Below are 16,409 nucleotides of genomic sequence, written 5' to 3'. Positions count from 1 at the left end.
TGACTTCATAATATATTACAGAGGACTGATCAATATTGACAACTTGACTATGGTTGTCAGCAAACATGAGTAGTACACAGTTCTAACCGTTTTAAAGATTCAAGAAATGCAAGGAAGAAACAATTGATATAGTGCACAACACAACGATTCAGGATAAGGAAAAAGTAATATATATAGTAATCTTATCTGGGAAAGACCCATGGATTGCGGAAGAAAAGGGTAGGGTAGCAGGAACGGAAGAAACAATCCACAACTGGAATAACCCTTCCTTTCTTCCTGTGTAAAAATATCAAACATGAAAGAAAAATATGTAAAATCACATATTAAAATATATCGGCACATACTATTACATCATAGTAAGTACTTCAATATAAAAGCAACAACAGAATGAATGCTAGCAGCTTTATACACAGACAGCTAAAGTGTAATATAGGTCTAATTATCCCGTAAGTGGGTGTTTAATTCTTCATCAAGATTATGCCCCTTAGGATACTTAGTTTCCAGTTCAATGATCCATCTAGATTCTCTTTTCCGTAACAATAATGTTCTGTTGCCTCCCCTGGGACCAGTATGTACTTGGTCGATCACAAAGTAGCTGAGTAATGAGCTATTAGATAGGTGGAACAATTCAAAGTGTCTGGCAATGGGATAGTGGGTATCTTTTTTGTTTATAGCCCGCATGTGTTCTAGCACACGTTTTTTAGCCATCAATGTAGTGCTTCCCACATACCACTTTTGACATGGACAGACCAAGACATAAACACAGTATGTAGAGCTACACGTTAGAAATTGTTTGATACTCTTGGGGGACCTGTGACCTGGAATTTGTATAGTTTTCTTCATGCTACTGTTACGACAGGCTTTGCAGTGCCCGCAAGGGAAAAAACCTTTAAGATTATGTTCACTTGAGGGTTTCCTAGATGTAATGTCGTTGTGTATTAAGATATCTCTGATGTTACGGACTTTTCTGTAGGTAATTCTAGGTCTACGCTCCATTGTTTTCCCTATGATTGAGTCGCTGGTCAAAATATCCCATTTGTCAACCAGTATTTTGTGTATTTGGTTGGAGTTAGTGTTGTAGGTAAGAATTACTCTACCTGTTTCTTGGATGTTGTCATTTTTGTCAGTGCTAATTTGTGTCTGGGGATTTAATGTCTGGGTGCGATCAATTTCATCTACTCCAGCCGCCAGTATATTGATGCAAAAACAAAGGTATTAAGTCTGATTTATCCCCGCTCTAGATATAAGTTTGATCACCTGACTATATGTGATCTGTGTGTTTATCTTAATTTTGTCGAGCACTATTGGCCGTCTTAAGTAATTATACTGATTCGATCAGACTCACTTTTTGACAGAATATGATTACAGTTAGAGGATTATGGGTCTACAATAACGAAATACCATTGTACATATTTTACATTCAATGTATGCCTGTTTTGTCTATTCCAACTGATCTATTGAGTATAACACATAACGTATTATTCGTTTTTGGACATTCAGACATGGCCGCCACATTTGTAGGTCGAGACCATTTGACAAACAGTAGTCCTTCTTTCATGTTTGTACCTATAAAGATTCCTTTGAAATGTACACGACTTTGTGTGAGCAAGACAGCTTGTCTGTCGAAACGCGTTACCGTGGTGAATAAATCTTGGTTTTCCCTGAGTGCGAGTGCGAGGGAGACCTGCCCGGTTTGACTCGCCACCTGTCTACGGGCCACAGACTTTGGAAACTTGGTCGTTTGGAAAGATATATATATATATATATATATATATATATATATATATATATATATATATATATATATATATATATATATATATATATATATATATATATATATATATATATATATATATATATATATATATTCGTCAAACGGCCCCAAGGGAGAGCGCGCTATCGCATAGCGGGTGCCAGTGTCGAGGACGGGCCAGTCCTCGATTCAATTTTTCACCAATTTCCTCAAAGAAGGAAACACTGCACACCAAGGAAGTTATATGCTTTCGGATTTTATTCTTTTGTGCAAGTTATCACCAACTCCACCACCAACGCGTTTCAACCACAATCGGTCTTGCTCACGGTATGTGAGTCCTTTTTCAATGTTCTTTATTTATAGTGATACCCATATTAGCCATTAGGAGGAATTATGGGAGTTGTAGTTTCTATTCACATATATCCTTTAACATGTTTGCGATATGTTGATGTTATGCCAATATCTCATTTTGGGGATTTGATTACATCTGCATCATCTGAATATTTACATTGTGTCCATGTAAATGGTGAGTCCACATATAATGTTTTATGTTACATTGGCATGTCGTTTATTTTATTCCTTGGTTCAAATATTTGATGCCAAAATGATCGCTAAGTGCCTTTTTATCCGCCGAGTTTAGGCTTAGTGCCCATGTGGCCATGTTATGTTTAGATACTTGCAGATGTGGGTGGTTCAAGTTATTGCCCCTTCATCATTAGTCCAATGTCAGATCATGTCGTGCAGTAGGCTATAGATGGCTGTGTAATTCTTCATCGCCGTTGAGGCCAAAAGGGGCCTTCGTCTTAAAGCGTATGATCATCTTGCTTTCCAATCTTCTTAGTTTCAGTGTTCTGTTTCCTCCACGTTCGTTTTTCGGAACTGTTGTTAATCCGAAATATTTTATGGTCTGTTTCATGTTCTCTTTGTGAATCTTGAGATGTTTCACAATAGCATAGTTTGTATCATCATTTTGTACTGCCCTCAGATGTTCCAAGATTCTTTTCTTCAGAGGGCAGATAGTACTGCCTATGTACCATAGTCCGCATCCACAGACAATGACATACACTACGTATGTGGATTCACAGGTGATCCTTTCAGAGATGTTAAATTTATTACCCATGAAATCCACTGTTTCCTTCATATTTATGCCGTGTTTGCATGCTTTGCACGTATTACAACGTACAAAGCCTGTTTGTTTGGTCTCCAGCCAGTTTTTGGATTTGCTGGTAGTCATCATATGGCTCTTGACTAGTTTGTCTTTTAAGGAGGGTGCTTTCCGATATGAGACATTTGGATAGTTCCCAATTTTTTGACCAATGTCTGGATCCTTCCTCAGGACATCCCAGTGTCTTTTTAGGATGTCTATTATTTGGTAGTTTTCTTTGCTGTATGTAAGGATTACTCTAATCGCGGCATTCTCTTCTTGTAGTTCTTTTGTATTTTTCAAAGTCTGTGCTCTGGGAATTGCTCTTGCTCTTGCTTGACCCAGTCTTATGTCTTTCTCGTTGTATCCTCTTTGTTGGAATCTCATTGCTGTTTCTTCGAAAGTTCTTTCCATTACCAAGTCATCTGAGCAGTTGCGTCTCATACGCAAGAATTCTCCGTACGGAATACTCTTCTTTAGTTGTGGAGGATGAAAACTTTCACCGTGTAGAATGCTGTTGGTTGCTGTTGGTTTTCTGTATAGTCTCGTCTTTATTTCTTCATTTTCTATGTAAACCGTTACATCTAAGAACTGAATTTCTTGATCGCTGATGTTATGGGTGAATTGTAGACCAATTTCATTTGTGTTCAGAATGTTCATGTATTCTTCAAATTCACTCAGACTGCCACTCCAAATGAGGAAAAGGTCGTCGATGTAACGTAACCATAGTTCTGTTTTGGAAGTATATGTTTCATTTCTCTCATCCCAGGCTATCAGCTTCTCCCACCACCCCATTGTGAGATTGGCGTAGCTAGGAGAAAATGAAACTCCCATAGCAGTGCCACACTGCTGGGAGTATATTTGGCCATCAAAAATGAAGATATTGTTGTAGAGACAAAGCTCGATCATTTCCATGAGCATTGTTGTATGTTTGAATTGTCGTATGCTACGTTGTTTCAAAAAATACTCAACAGCTTGTAATCCAACGCTATGTTTGATGGAAGTATACAATGATACTACGTCGATTGTTACGAGATAGTATCCTTTGTGCCAGCCAAGATCACTTAGGATTCTTAAAAAATCCCCCGTGTCTTTTATATAAGATGTTAAGTTGGTTTCACTGACGAAACGCGTAACGAGTGACTAAATAAACAGTCTATTCTCCTTCCCGAGTGCGAGTCCTTCTGTGAAGAAGACGCTGTGTGTTCATTAAACTACCGGGAGACCTGCTCGGTTTTTACTCGCCACCTGCCCATGGGACACGGATTCCAGGAAACAAGGTCATTTTTTGGTGAATATATATATATATATATATATATATATATATATATATATATATATATATATATATATATATATATATATATATATATATTTTATATGTATGTTTTTTTTTACATTATGGTGCCGATTCTGATCCTGTAAAACCCGGGCACGAATGGTCGTACGGAGCGTTTTCTCCGTACGACTCGTACCCAGGAATTCCACCTTACAAACCAGCAAGTACGATTCGTACAGAAATACCATTTCCGTACGAATCGTAAAAAAACACGTACGGCTAAAAAATACATACAATTCTGATCCTGGACAGCGCGTACTGGGGTGGCGTAGTGGGCAAAAGAACGATGGATTTAACCCAGATCTCTTGACTGGGGGAGAATGTCTGCATTGTCAGCATTCCGTCCATCATTTGTTTGTTGTAACGCTTTTCGCCCTGAGTGGGATGGGTATTCCCAGACGTGGAACTCGTGCTCACTACGCCACTGGAGTCAAGCTATCCTGGCTGATGACGGCTGATAGCCAGAAACCGGTCCTAGGATGCTTGATTCCGGTCCAGGGAAGACATGGCTTGGCAGTTCGGGCTGGACTGTTCCCATGAGGCACAGGGTCAAGACTGATTTGCATATGGCCATGTCTGAACTGGGGTGGCGTAGTGGGCAAAAGAACGATGGATTTAACCCAGATCTCTTGACTGGGGGAGAATGTCTGCATTGTCAGCATTCCGTCCATCATTTGTTTGTTGTAACGCTCCGCACGGAGTCAGGCAGCGTTTTACGGACCAGCAAGTACGATTCGTACCTACAGCACTCCGCACGGCTATATTTTTACGGGAGCCAAAAAGTGCCGGAAAAGCTAAGTACGCTGCGATGCATGACGAAAAGGGGGCCCGCTACGCGACGTACACGCCATCACCCACATCGTACGTGTCATCATGTATGGTGCATACCCCAACATTGCATATGTACGGACCGTACCCCCCCACCCGTGTATGTCCGCACCGTACCCCAGGCGTACCCCCCCACTGTCCGTACATACGCGAGGGTTGGGGTACGGTGCGGACGTACAGGGGGGTGGGGGGGTATGGTCCGTACATACGGGGGTGGGGGGTACGGTGTGGATGTACGGGGGTGGGGGGTACGGTGCAGATTTACGCGGGAGGGATGGGAGGCTGGGGGGGCCGTACTACTCGTACCCCGGGCACAAGTGTACTCGGGGTAGGGGTCTTACAAAGTTTGCTCCGTACGGGGCCTTTTCCATGCGCTTGTGTTTTCGGACGGGCGGTACGGATCGTACTTCCGCGCTCGGACTTCAGTTTTACGATTTGTATGTAAAACTATCCGGGGACGTCTCGTAGACTTTTCCCGAGGCGATTGGTATGTATTTTTCACGTACGAATCGTACTTCGCCGTTTGTACGGGATCTGTTTTAACGGATCGGAATCGGCACCTATATCTATTACTTATAATTTTTACCATTTTCTAATAATTGTAAATGTTTTTTTATTATGTGTATTTAATTTATTTTACATTATTTTTTTATACATTTAAAAAAAATGATATTTTAGTACTTACCATTATAAAGATAGGATGTCGATATTTTTGACAACAATATTTATGTCCCAATATTTATGTACCACGATATTTGTGTAGTTGATATAATGTCATTGATCCGTCTACGTCCATTCTTAGACAAGTAAACAGGGAAGCTATAACGAGTGCATGGACTGGACACTCGTCATTATGAGTTTCCCAGTTCCATGATGCCTTCACTGTACCCCAAGATGTTTGGTACCAAACATCTCGTCCTAATAAACCCGCACTGATGCCAGTGTTGGATTTATTAATAAATGCACCCAGAGAGCACCTTGGAGGTGCCCCCCTGAAACCCTGCCAACTCCTAGTGTGGTTACTGACTGGTCTGAGCCAGCCTGTCACCACTAGACATGTTTCTGGCCTCCTTGGTTGAGTGCCTTCACTCACAGAGTCTGGGAAAAAAGCCTGCTGTGGGTGGAGGTATTCACACCTCGTCCAAGCAGGAACTGCTTTCTAAGGCAGGAAGCTTCAAAGGCCAGGCCGCATTTGAAATTCAACCCAGGGCCTCTCCAACTAGTGGAAGATGCCAATCCCCCTGTCCTAACCCCACTTTTTGGCGGAAGGACAGGTGGGAAAATTCGTTAGATTAGAAGGTGTGCCTACACCTAGCCAGCACCACCCCTAAGGTAGGGCAGTTGATGTGGACCCCACTTTTTAGAATTCTCCATCTTGTATTGGAGAGAATTAGCTTATTAGAATCGGAGTTATGGTCATATAGAGTATGTATTCACAGTAAGGTTTGTAGCCCATTGGCAACTACCTGGTATTCCCCTTAACGCCCCTAAATTGAGTATTTAGGTGGCACCCCCTGATCCAGAACTTCAGATTTGACTGAATTAAAGAAGAAGAGGACAAAGAAGGGCTGCTGAACCTGAGAACTGAGTGCCTGCTGGAAAGTGTTGGTGCAAACCCCTTCCTGCCACTTCAAGGCTTGACAATCAAGGTGAACTGTCTCGACCTGCTACTGTTTGGCCTGTAAGGACTGCCAGCCTTTGCAAACTGCCCAGGATCTCCCACAGAGTAGAAGAGCTACTCGCCTGCAGACTGCAGGCACCCAAAGAGCCAAGTCCAGTCCACAGACTTGCCGCTCCTTGGACCGACCGGCGTAGCAACCTACCAGGAAGAAGTACTCCTGTTCTGGAAGGTCAGATCTGTCTCCCCCTCGAGTGTGGAGGCACCAGGACCGACCGGAGCCGTGCAGTACCAAGCCCTGGGGTACCGGACACTCTGCAACCAAGACTGACAACGAGGAGTCCAGTCAGGACTCCAATTGTACCAGAGCCCAGCAGCCGCAGAGAGTCATCAGAACCCCTGAGACCCACTTCAAGAGTAGCCCAGCAGTCCTGAATTTGCCCCTGCCAGCTGGTGGCCACTGACCGCGAGGAGCACCTTTACACACCGGGGCTGGACAACCTAACTGCTCTGCACCCTGCCAGCCTAGCCTGAGTAACAACAAACCGGCTGCGCTCCCTTGTCCCTAAGTCCCACGTGACCATAGCCCCTGTTTGGGAGCTCTCAGACTTGTTTGCAAGTCCCCTTGTGGAGCCTGTTTTTAGAGGGCCCGCCTTCCCCGCAGCGCACCAGCTACCAACTCCACCTGCTATCTGCTCCCGGCAGAATTTGGGACCACCCCGTCGACCTGTTGGTAGGACATTGAACATTGAACCTTGGCTTCCTGCAACCCTTAACCCAGAAGGTGAATCCCTACAACTGTCTTTGCTGTGCGCTTTACCTACCTGCTTTTTCTTCCCATAGAACTGTATGATGCATAATTGCGTACAATGTTTAACTTTTTGCTTAACTTTGAGAATTCATAAGAATACCTCTGAATGTATCTCCTGGTTCGAAAATTTATATAAAACAAATTATTTTTCTAACTTGGTCTTGGATTTATTCTTTGAGTGTGTGTCTCATTATTGCCTCTATGAGTTTAACAAAAGCTTAGCACTACCCTCTGAGTAGCCTAAGTGCTCGCCTACACTACCACAAATAGAGCGTTAGTATTATCTACTTTTGCCTCTGTAAGCCAATTGTGGACTCACTGGACTCTTTGCACAGTGTACTTCTTTTAAGTGCGTGATAATTTAGATCCAATGTTACCCACTGGAATCTTGTGCAGCCAGTGGTGCTGAAAGTAGGTGTATGGGAAATGCCTCTGCACCCCCAGAAAACTTCAAAGAGTGTAGAAAAACAATGCACAATAAAGGGACCTTCAAATGTTTGAATTTGATGTATCTTCAAAGACGCTCTGTCGAGTATCCCCAAGCCTTCGGTGAGGTGGCATTATTGTTGAGAACCCCCACTCTAAAAACTGTGCCAGCACCACTGGTTCCAGAGTCAGATGATATGCCATTTAAATATATGATAGGTAATTAAGATTAATGTTAATAAAGCGATTGGGGAAGCCCTTTTACATAATTGTATCTAGAGTATTGCTAATGATATCTGTATGACAATTGTGTTTATGCGTAAGCAACATATTTTGGGGTATGTGAATCTATAAATCCCAAATGTATTCAAAATGCTGTATTTTATTATCTCCCATTCAGGGGTCAACATGGCAGATCGGAAAAGGAAGGCTAAGTTCACTGGACGAGAGCTGGAAGTGCTGGTAGATGCCATCATCCCAAATGAGTCCCAGCTCTTTGGTATCCAGTCGCACCGAACACCAATATCTGTGAAAAATAAAATATGGAGCAGAATACTAGCACAAGTAAATTCGGTTGCAGCAGTGAGAAGGAATAAAGAAGACTGTAAGAAGAAATGGTATGATTTAAAAAGAAGAATAAAGGACAAAATTACACAGGCCACAGACCATAGCAGAGGCGCATGTGGTATTTCACCCCAAGGACTGGAATTCAGTGCTATCCAAGAAAAGGTCTTAGCCACAATGGAAGTAGGTGCTAATGAAGGCACTGATGGATTAGACACCACAGCTGAAACTAGAGGTGAGTTATGTACATGTGTCTTTCCATTCAGTAGTGTTGCCTATGATGGACATGCATGGATACATGTTTTTTGACATACATGCACTTCTTCATTTTTCAGATGAACAACAATCGGATGGTGATTTTTTGGAAGATGAAGAGACCGAGGAACAAAGCACAGTGCCAAACGTGGCAGAGACGGACACAAATGTCTTTGATGAAGTTCCTTTAGCGTGCCCTACTGCACCAAGACATGAACTTTACCCTCCCTTGGACACCGAGGTACAGTTGCTCACAATGACTCAAAGACAGTGTGATTTGATGGAGTCTTTAAATCACAGAATCAGTAGACATAGTGTCATGACGCGGAGAAGTAACGCTGCATTATGTCTTGAAGTCCGTCGTCTTTCAAATGCTGTAGGGGCCATGGCAGCTGCAGTGGAAAAACACTCTGTGAAAACAGATGCCCTGCATAATACTTTACTTGAGGCCTGCAGAAGTAATGCCCAAGCTATTGGTGGGATCATTGAAATAATAAAGGCCAAAAATCAGTATGGACTAGAAGAGGTTGCTGACTATGTGCCTTCTTCTAGCGGAGTTGCATTGAATGTGCCTCCATTCTCCATTTCTCAGCCACGCCAAGGCCATAGCCAACAACCACAACTCAATGAGGCTTTCAGTGAAAACAGAAAAAAATATCCTAGTAATTCCTAAGTTGGTTGGCAGGATGTTGTCACTTGACAAGCCTTCTTAATTTGTATTTTTTTTAAATAATGTATTGCATGCACACATTTAAAAGCAGAAAGGTAACATATGTATATCTATGAAACCTTGCTTTGCCAACAAAATGATGTCTTATTGTTTTCTACCCTTCAAACAGTGATGTAGCAGTGGTAAGAAACATAAAGAACATTTGTATTCATTACAACATGTAGATAAACAAATTGTTCCACAAAATCACAATGGATTTCTCTTCTTTTGTTAATGAGCAAAACATCTTTTTGTACTTCCTGTGTTGTAATTGTCACCATCAATCCCTATATTTTGTACAGTAACTCTAGGTATTGATATATGTCATAGGATAGCCACATTACGGAACATGCAATGCATGACCAGGATGCTGCAAACGTTTCCTGGTTTGTACATCATAGCCATGTTATGGACCATATAATACATGCAATATAACAAAAGAGAGAGAAAGGGATTTCACAACTAAGTTGTAAGGGGTACTCCCAGTCCCCTGAGGTACACAAAATAAACAAAGAAGGGGGTATCCTTAAATGAGAGAAGGTAAAGACCTTCTGTCTGTTAGAGAGTTCTCAGAGAAGTAAAAAGAGAAAATATTTCTTTTTTATGAAACCCCTCACTCACCAACCTGGTTGGTGACATGCTTCATCATCGGGGTCCACCCGAGCAGTCGAATACCACTCGGGTGTGCTTCCACGCCTGATTACAGCGGAGCAGGTTTGTTATTATATCAGTACGTGTAAGTGACGTGTGTGAGTGAGTGAAATAAAGTTAAAAGTAATCCTACTGTACTCCCTAACAAATTTAATATGGAGCAGCAGGGTCACGATTAAAAAAGTGGTGAAGTGTAATACTAATGTAGGTTTAATTTGACCTAAAGTATTATCCAAATATTGACGGTCTACATGTTTCAACCTTAGAGTATAATCACAGGTTTTCGTCAGGACCTATCGACACACCGGGCGGTCTACACGCACTAAGGTGCATCCAACCCTGGAGCGTCTGTGTGCCACCTACATATACTTGCGAAGGTGGTAAAAAGGGTTCTGTGTACAGATGAACCTGAAAAAAGCACATACAGTTCTGGGCAATCAGAAAATGATCCATTTAAAATTAGAATGAACAGTGCCCATTTCCGTGTGAACTCTCATTTGTGCGCATATAATCACCTCATTCTGAGTTATGCGCCCCATGTAATTACCATTGGTTGTTGGAACCGAGCATTCGTTCCATATTATGCGAGATTAGCATCAACCCACTAAATCATTGTGGAAATCGTGGGTGTTTTACGGCTACACAGCAATTGTGAGTATACATGATGTGTGATTCTATAGAGCGGACAAAGACGCACGTGAAAAAAACTCTATTTGTGACATGCGTGCGCTAAGGAAATTATTTAAAAACAGAACACGGTGGAAAAAGGAAACGACTCAAGACTCACTCGCGATTCTTACTCGAATCGTGTCATGGGCTCATAAGGGAGACAGACGGTGCTGCATTACTGTTGGACAAGAAACACAAAACACGGGCGGCAATGGTCAGAACACTTAACTCTAAGTGCCTCACGTGTGCGTGGCCACCAGCTCTTCCCTACATACTCTTACCTCAGCTCACCGACTGCCTGCCACAAACCTGCTGTGCTTCCCCCAGGCGCCCGGATGTTACTGAATGGGCAGCAAGGCTTCAACTAAATACTCCTCACTTCCTGGTCACATGACTAGTGGGCGTGGCCTGGAGTGAGGAGACAATTTTTAAAGCGACAGGTCGATTTCTGCCGGTGAATGGCTAGTCATAAAACTGTATGTGCTTTTTTCAGGTTCATCTGTACACAGAGGACTCCTTGAACCCTTTTTACCACCTTCGCAAGTATATGTAGGTGGCACACAGACGCTCCAGGGTTGGATGCACCTTAGTGCGTGTAGACCGCCCGGTGTGTCGATAGGTCCTGACGAAAACCTGTGATTATACTCTAAGGTTGAAACATGTAGACCGTCAATATTTGGATAATACTTTAGGTCAAATTAAACCTACATTAGTATTACACTTCACCACTTTTTTAATCGTGACCCTGCTGCTCCATATTAAATTTGTTAGGGAGTACAGTAGGATTACTTTTAACTTTATTTCACTCACTCACACACGTCACTTACACGTACTGATATAATAACAAACCTGCTCCGCTGTAATCAGGCGTGGAAGCACACCCGAGTGGTATTCGACTGCTCGGGTGGACCCCGATGATGAAGCATGTCACCAACCAGGTTGGTGAGTGAGGGGTTTCATAAAAAAGAAATATTTTCTCTTTTTACTTCTCTGAGAACTCTCTAACAGACAGAAGGTCTTTACCTTCTCTCATTTAAGGATACCCCCTTCTTTGTTTATTTTGTGTACCTCAGGGGACTGGGAGTACCCCTTACAACTTAGTTGTGAAATCCCTTTCTCTCTCTTTTGTTATATTGTATTCAGGCAGCGCACAGCTGTGAGAGATTACCCATTATTTATTCAGACACGGCTCAGGATGGGGGAAAACCCAGGACTCACTTACTCCACAGAGGATGTTGATGCCATTCTGGCAGAATCTTCTTTGTTCGCTGATACCAACATCTCGCAGACAATCTCCCAGACCACTGACTGGGATTCACTCTCAGAAAACAAGAGGAACAGAATCAGAACTATTTTACATGGCACAATTCTGACAGAATATCTAAGGACGAATATGGCACCCAAAGGTCTCCTAGTTACTAATGCCCCACGAATTTTTCTAGATGACCCAGTTTTTAGAAGGGATTGGGCCCAGATAGCGTGGCACTGTACACGAGACTGGATAGTGCTGATAGTTAAAACCGCCAAAAGACTATCAGACGCTATGCTTATCGAAATACAGCTCACTGAGACACACATTAAAACCACCATCATGGGTTATAAGAAAAAACTAGAAGAAATTAACAAAGAACTCAACGAATACAAAGAAAACCTGACATAACAAAAGATCCAGAAATTCCAAAAAGATCTTAAACAGTTTTCATTTGTAAAAACTTATCCGTACTCAGACCCAGACTTCATTCCCCCCCCTAGGACTGACAGGAATTCAGATCAGTCGAGTAATGACTCATCCGATAGTAGTACCTCCAGCACGAACAGTGGTAGGTACAGAAACAAGGGCAGATCAAGACCATTCAGTGGTTGGCCCACCGTAAATCCACCAATGATGGGGGGACCACCCGTCCTTTTCAATCCACATCAGCAATATCCCATGTACGGTTGGCAACCACCTTTCATGCAACCCTCTTTCCCACAAAATATGTTTAGGCCGCCTTTTTTAGGGAGAGGCAGGAGGGGAAGAGGACGAAGGAAGCCGCAAAATCAACAGGTTCATTGGGAAGAAGACGAGGGGGCAGTGGGACACAACACGAGGAGCAGGACCAAGGAACCCCAGGCAGGGACGAGCAGCAACAGAGCCTAGTCACAAACCTGTCGAAAAAAGAGCTCACATCGGCAGAAAAACAAGTTTTGGAAAAGGGACTGGGCTTTGTCCCGACACCCAAACTAGATAAGTTCAATCTACACTGTGAACTTGCCACTTTCTTCCGTAAACTAAGACTAAAAGCGTTCTTTGCTACTAAAAGTAACGACATACCAATTGTTGACACTAATGAGACGGGCCTACGACTCAAATCTAGTTTTACACCACCACCACACATGGTCCCTGGTGAAATAAGCACCTTTGAACAAGCGGTCTTCAACGAAATCGAGAGATTACCAGACAAGAAGCCGTTTTTCAATCTCAACAAAGATTGCAAGATTGCTTTAGAGGGTCTTAAGAACTGTGAGGACATCGTAATAAAACAAGCTGACAAGGGTGGAGGGGTGGTCATACTGGATAAAGCAATGTATCAAGCAGAATGTTTGAGACTGTTATCTGACAGGAGAAATTACCTCCCACTCCCCTCTGATCCATCTAATGACCTAAAATGTGACATCAGTTCATTGGTTAACTCAGCAGCCTGTAACAATGAGATCTCCAAAATGGAGGCAGATTACTTGACAACCAGGGAAGGCAAAATTCCTTACTTTTACATCCTCCCCAAAATGCACAAAGATAAGTTCCCACCACCAGGGAGGCCCATTGTCTCTGGGATTGGTTCACTCCTGGAGCCACTATCACGATTTTGTGACTTCTTTTTCAAGACTATGGTCCAACAATCGGAAACATATCTCCAGGATACCAAAAGTCTTCTGTCATTACTTAAAACAATCCAGGTTGACGAACACACCATCCTCGTCAGCCTGGATATTGAAAGTCTCTACACCAGCATCCCTCAGGATGCGACCCTAAACGTGCTTGAGCAGTCACTCGAGAACTCAGAATGGTCCCATAGAACCCCCAAGGGGTTTATCATCGACTGCGCCACTCTAGCCCTGAAACTGAATTTTTTTGAGTTCGAGGGTACCCTGTATTTACAAACAGGCGGTACTTCTATGGGTAGTACCTTCGCTCCTAGTGTGGCAGGACTCTATGTCTACGACTTTGAGAAGAAGTTCATCCTGACCACATCCAACCCCTTCTCTAGAAACATAACACTATGGCGCAGGTACATCGACGATGTACTCCTAGTATGGAATGGACCCCAGAATGTTCTCAATGAATTTTTCTTATGGATAAATACCTGCGATGACCATCTCAGATTTACTCACTGTAGTGACACCCAGTCCTTAGTCTTTCTGGACGTTGTGATCACTATAGAGAACGGGGCCCTTGAAACCCGCACACACTACAAACCGACTGCGAAAAACAATTTACTTAGGTTTGATAGCTTCCACCCTAGGCCCCTCAGGGAAAACCTCCCTTTCGGACAATACCTCAGAATTAGGAGAAACTGTAGCAAGAGCTCTGACTTCCGCTCCCAAGCTAATGACCTGTCACTCAAATTGTCAGACAGAGGATATCCCGAAAAGATATTGGCAACTTGCAAAAAACGGGCTGCTAATCAGAACCGTGAGGCACTGTTGGAACCCAATCTGAAACAAGTGACGGACACGCCTCTTACGTGCGTCACCACATACAGTACTATCTCGAACCAGGTCACAAGGACAATCAACAAACACTGGAACATCCTGAATACAGGCAATCTAAAATGGGAAAAACCCTTGTTCTCTTTCAAGAGAGCAAGGAGTATTAAAGATGCATTGGTACACACCAGACCAAAACAACCAGAAACACCAACAAGATGTACTGTCCTTAATAAATGGGGACTACCTAACATTACAGGTCATTTTCCATGCGGTGACTGTAGCGTGTGCCATCTCACCACAGCCACAAAAACACTATCCCTAGAACCTGGCAGAGAATGGTCACAAAGAAAACATACAAACTGTAACACCACTAATGCAGTATATTTAATTACCTGCCCGTGTGAACTTCGTTACATAGGGATGACAACAAGGAAAGTGAAGCAGAGGATCTGTGAGCACAGGAGCACTATTAGATGCAAAAAACAAACCACGCGTCTAACAGAACACTTTCTTCAACACAATCACACACCCAACGATATGCGTTGGACGATAATTGAAACTGTGACTGGTACTAACACACAGAAATTTCTGTATGAAAAAGAACAACGCTGGATACACAGATTGTCCACCCACAAACATGGTATGAACGATTGCATACCTTGGAACTCTGTGCTGAACAAATAACCTCATTGTGCCTTGTAATTTTAACTGAATTACTGTTTTCCTCTCTGTAGCATTCCTCCTACGTGTGGAAGGTCCTATTCCATGTAAATATATGTTTAATAATCACTCTTGACTCCCTTTATTTTCTCACCTATGACTAGCCATTCACCGGCAGAAATCGACCTGTCGCTTTAAAAATTGTCTCCTCACTCCAGGCCACGCCCACTAGTCATGTGACCAGGAAGTGAGGAGTATTTAGTTGAAGCCTTGCTGCCCATTCAGTAACATCCGGGCGCCTGGGGGAAGCACAGCAGGTTTGTGGCAGGCAGTCGGTGAGCTGAGGTAAGAGTATGTAGGGAAGAGCTGGTGGCCACGCACACGTGAGGCACTTAGAGTTAAGTGTTCTGACCATTGCCGCCCGTGTTTTGTGTTTCTTGTCCAACAGTAATGCAGCACCGTCTGTCTCCCTTATGAGCCCATGACACGATTCGAGTAAGAATCGCGAGTGAGTCTTGAGTCGTTTCCTTTTTCCACCGTGTTCTGTTTTTAAATAATTTCCTTAGCGCACGCATGTCACAAATAGAGTTTTTTTCACGTGCGTCTTTGTCCGCTCTATAGAATCACACATCATGTATACTCACAATTGCTGTGTAGCCGTAAAACACCCACGATTTCCACAATGATTTAGTGGGTTGATGCTAATCTCGCATAATATGGAACGAATGCTCGGTTCCAACAACCAATGGTAATTACATGGGGCGCATAACTCAGAATGAGGTGATTATATGCGCACAAATGAGAGTTCACACGGAAATGGGCACTGTTCATTCTAATTTTAAATGGATCATTTTCTGATTGCCCAGAACTGTATGTGCTTTTTTCAGGTTCATCTGTACACAGAGGACTCCTTGAACCCTTTTTACCACCTTCGCAAGTATATGTAGGTGGCACACAGACGCTCCAGGGTTGGATGCACCTTAGTGCGTGTAGACCGCCCGGTGTGTCGATAGGTCCTGACGAAAACCTGTGATTATACTCTAAGGTTGAAACATGTAGACCGTCAATATTTGGATAATACTTTAGGTCAAATTAAACCTACATTAGTATTACACTTCACCACTTTTTTAATCGTGACCCTGCTGCTCCATATTAAATTTGTTAGGGAGTACAGTAGGATTACTTTTAACTTTATTTCACTCACTCACACACGTCACTTACACGTACTGATATAATAACAAACCTGCTCCGCTGTAATCAGGCGTGGAAGCACACCCGAGTGGTATTCG

At 42.9% G+C, this 16,409-nt stretch overlaps 1 protein-coding gene across 4 annotated transcripts in view; it reads left to right on the top strand.

The window, feature by feature from the left end:
* The window catches only part of LOC146798803 (uncharacterized), a 53,334-nt gene extending 43,674 nt beyond the window's left edge, over positions 1-9,660 (top strand). For all 4 annotated transcript variants that reach the window (XM_085626108.1, XM_085626106.1, XM_085626107.1 and 1 more), the window contains 2 exons: positions 8,323-8,721; positions 8,822-9,660. In XM_085626108.1, the coding sequence (XP_085482234.1) occupies positions 8,323-8,721; positions 8,822-9,414 (992 nt within the window). In that variant the 3' untranslated portion in view covers positions 9,415-9,660. The remainder of the gene's footprint in view (positions 1-8,322; positions 8,722-8,821) is intronic.
* The last annotated feature ends 6,749 nt before the right edge of the window (positions 9,661-16,409 follow it).

This window comes from Triturus cristatus, chromosome 9, assembly GCF_964204655.1.
Source record: "Triturus cristatus chromosome 9, aTriCri1.1, whole genome shotgun sequence".
NCBI lineage: Eukaryota > Metazoa > Chordata > Amphibia > Caudata > Salamandridae > Triturus > Triturus cristatus.
The sequence above is the reverse complement of the archived record's forward strand: the minus strand, read 5'-3'. Positions and strand labels throughout refer to the sequence as shown.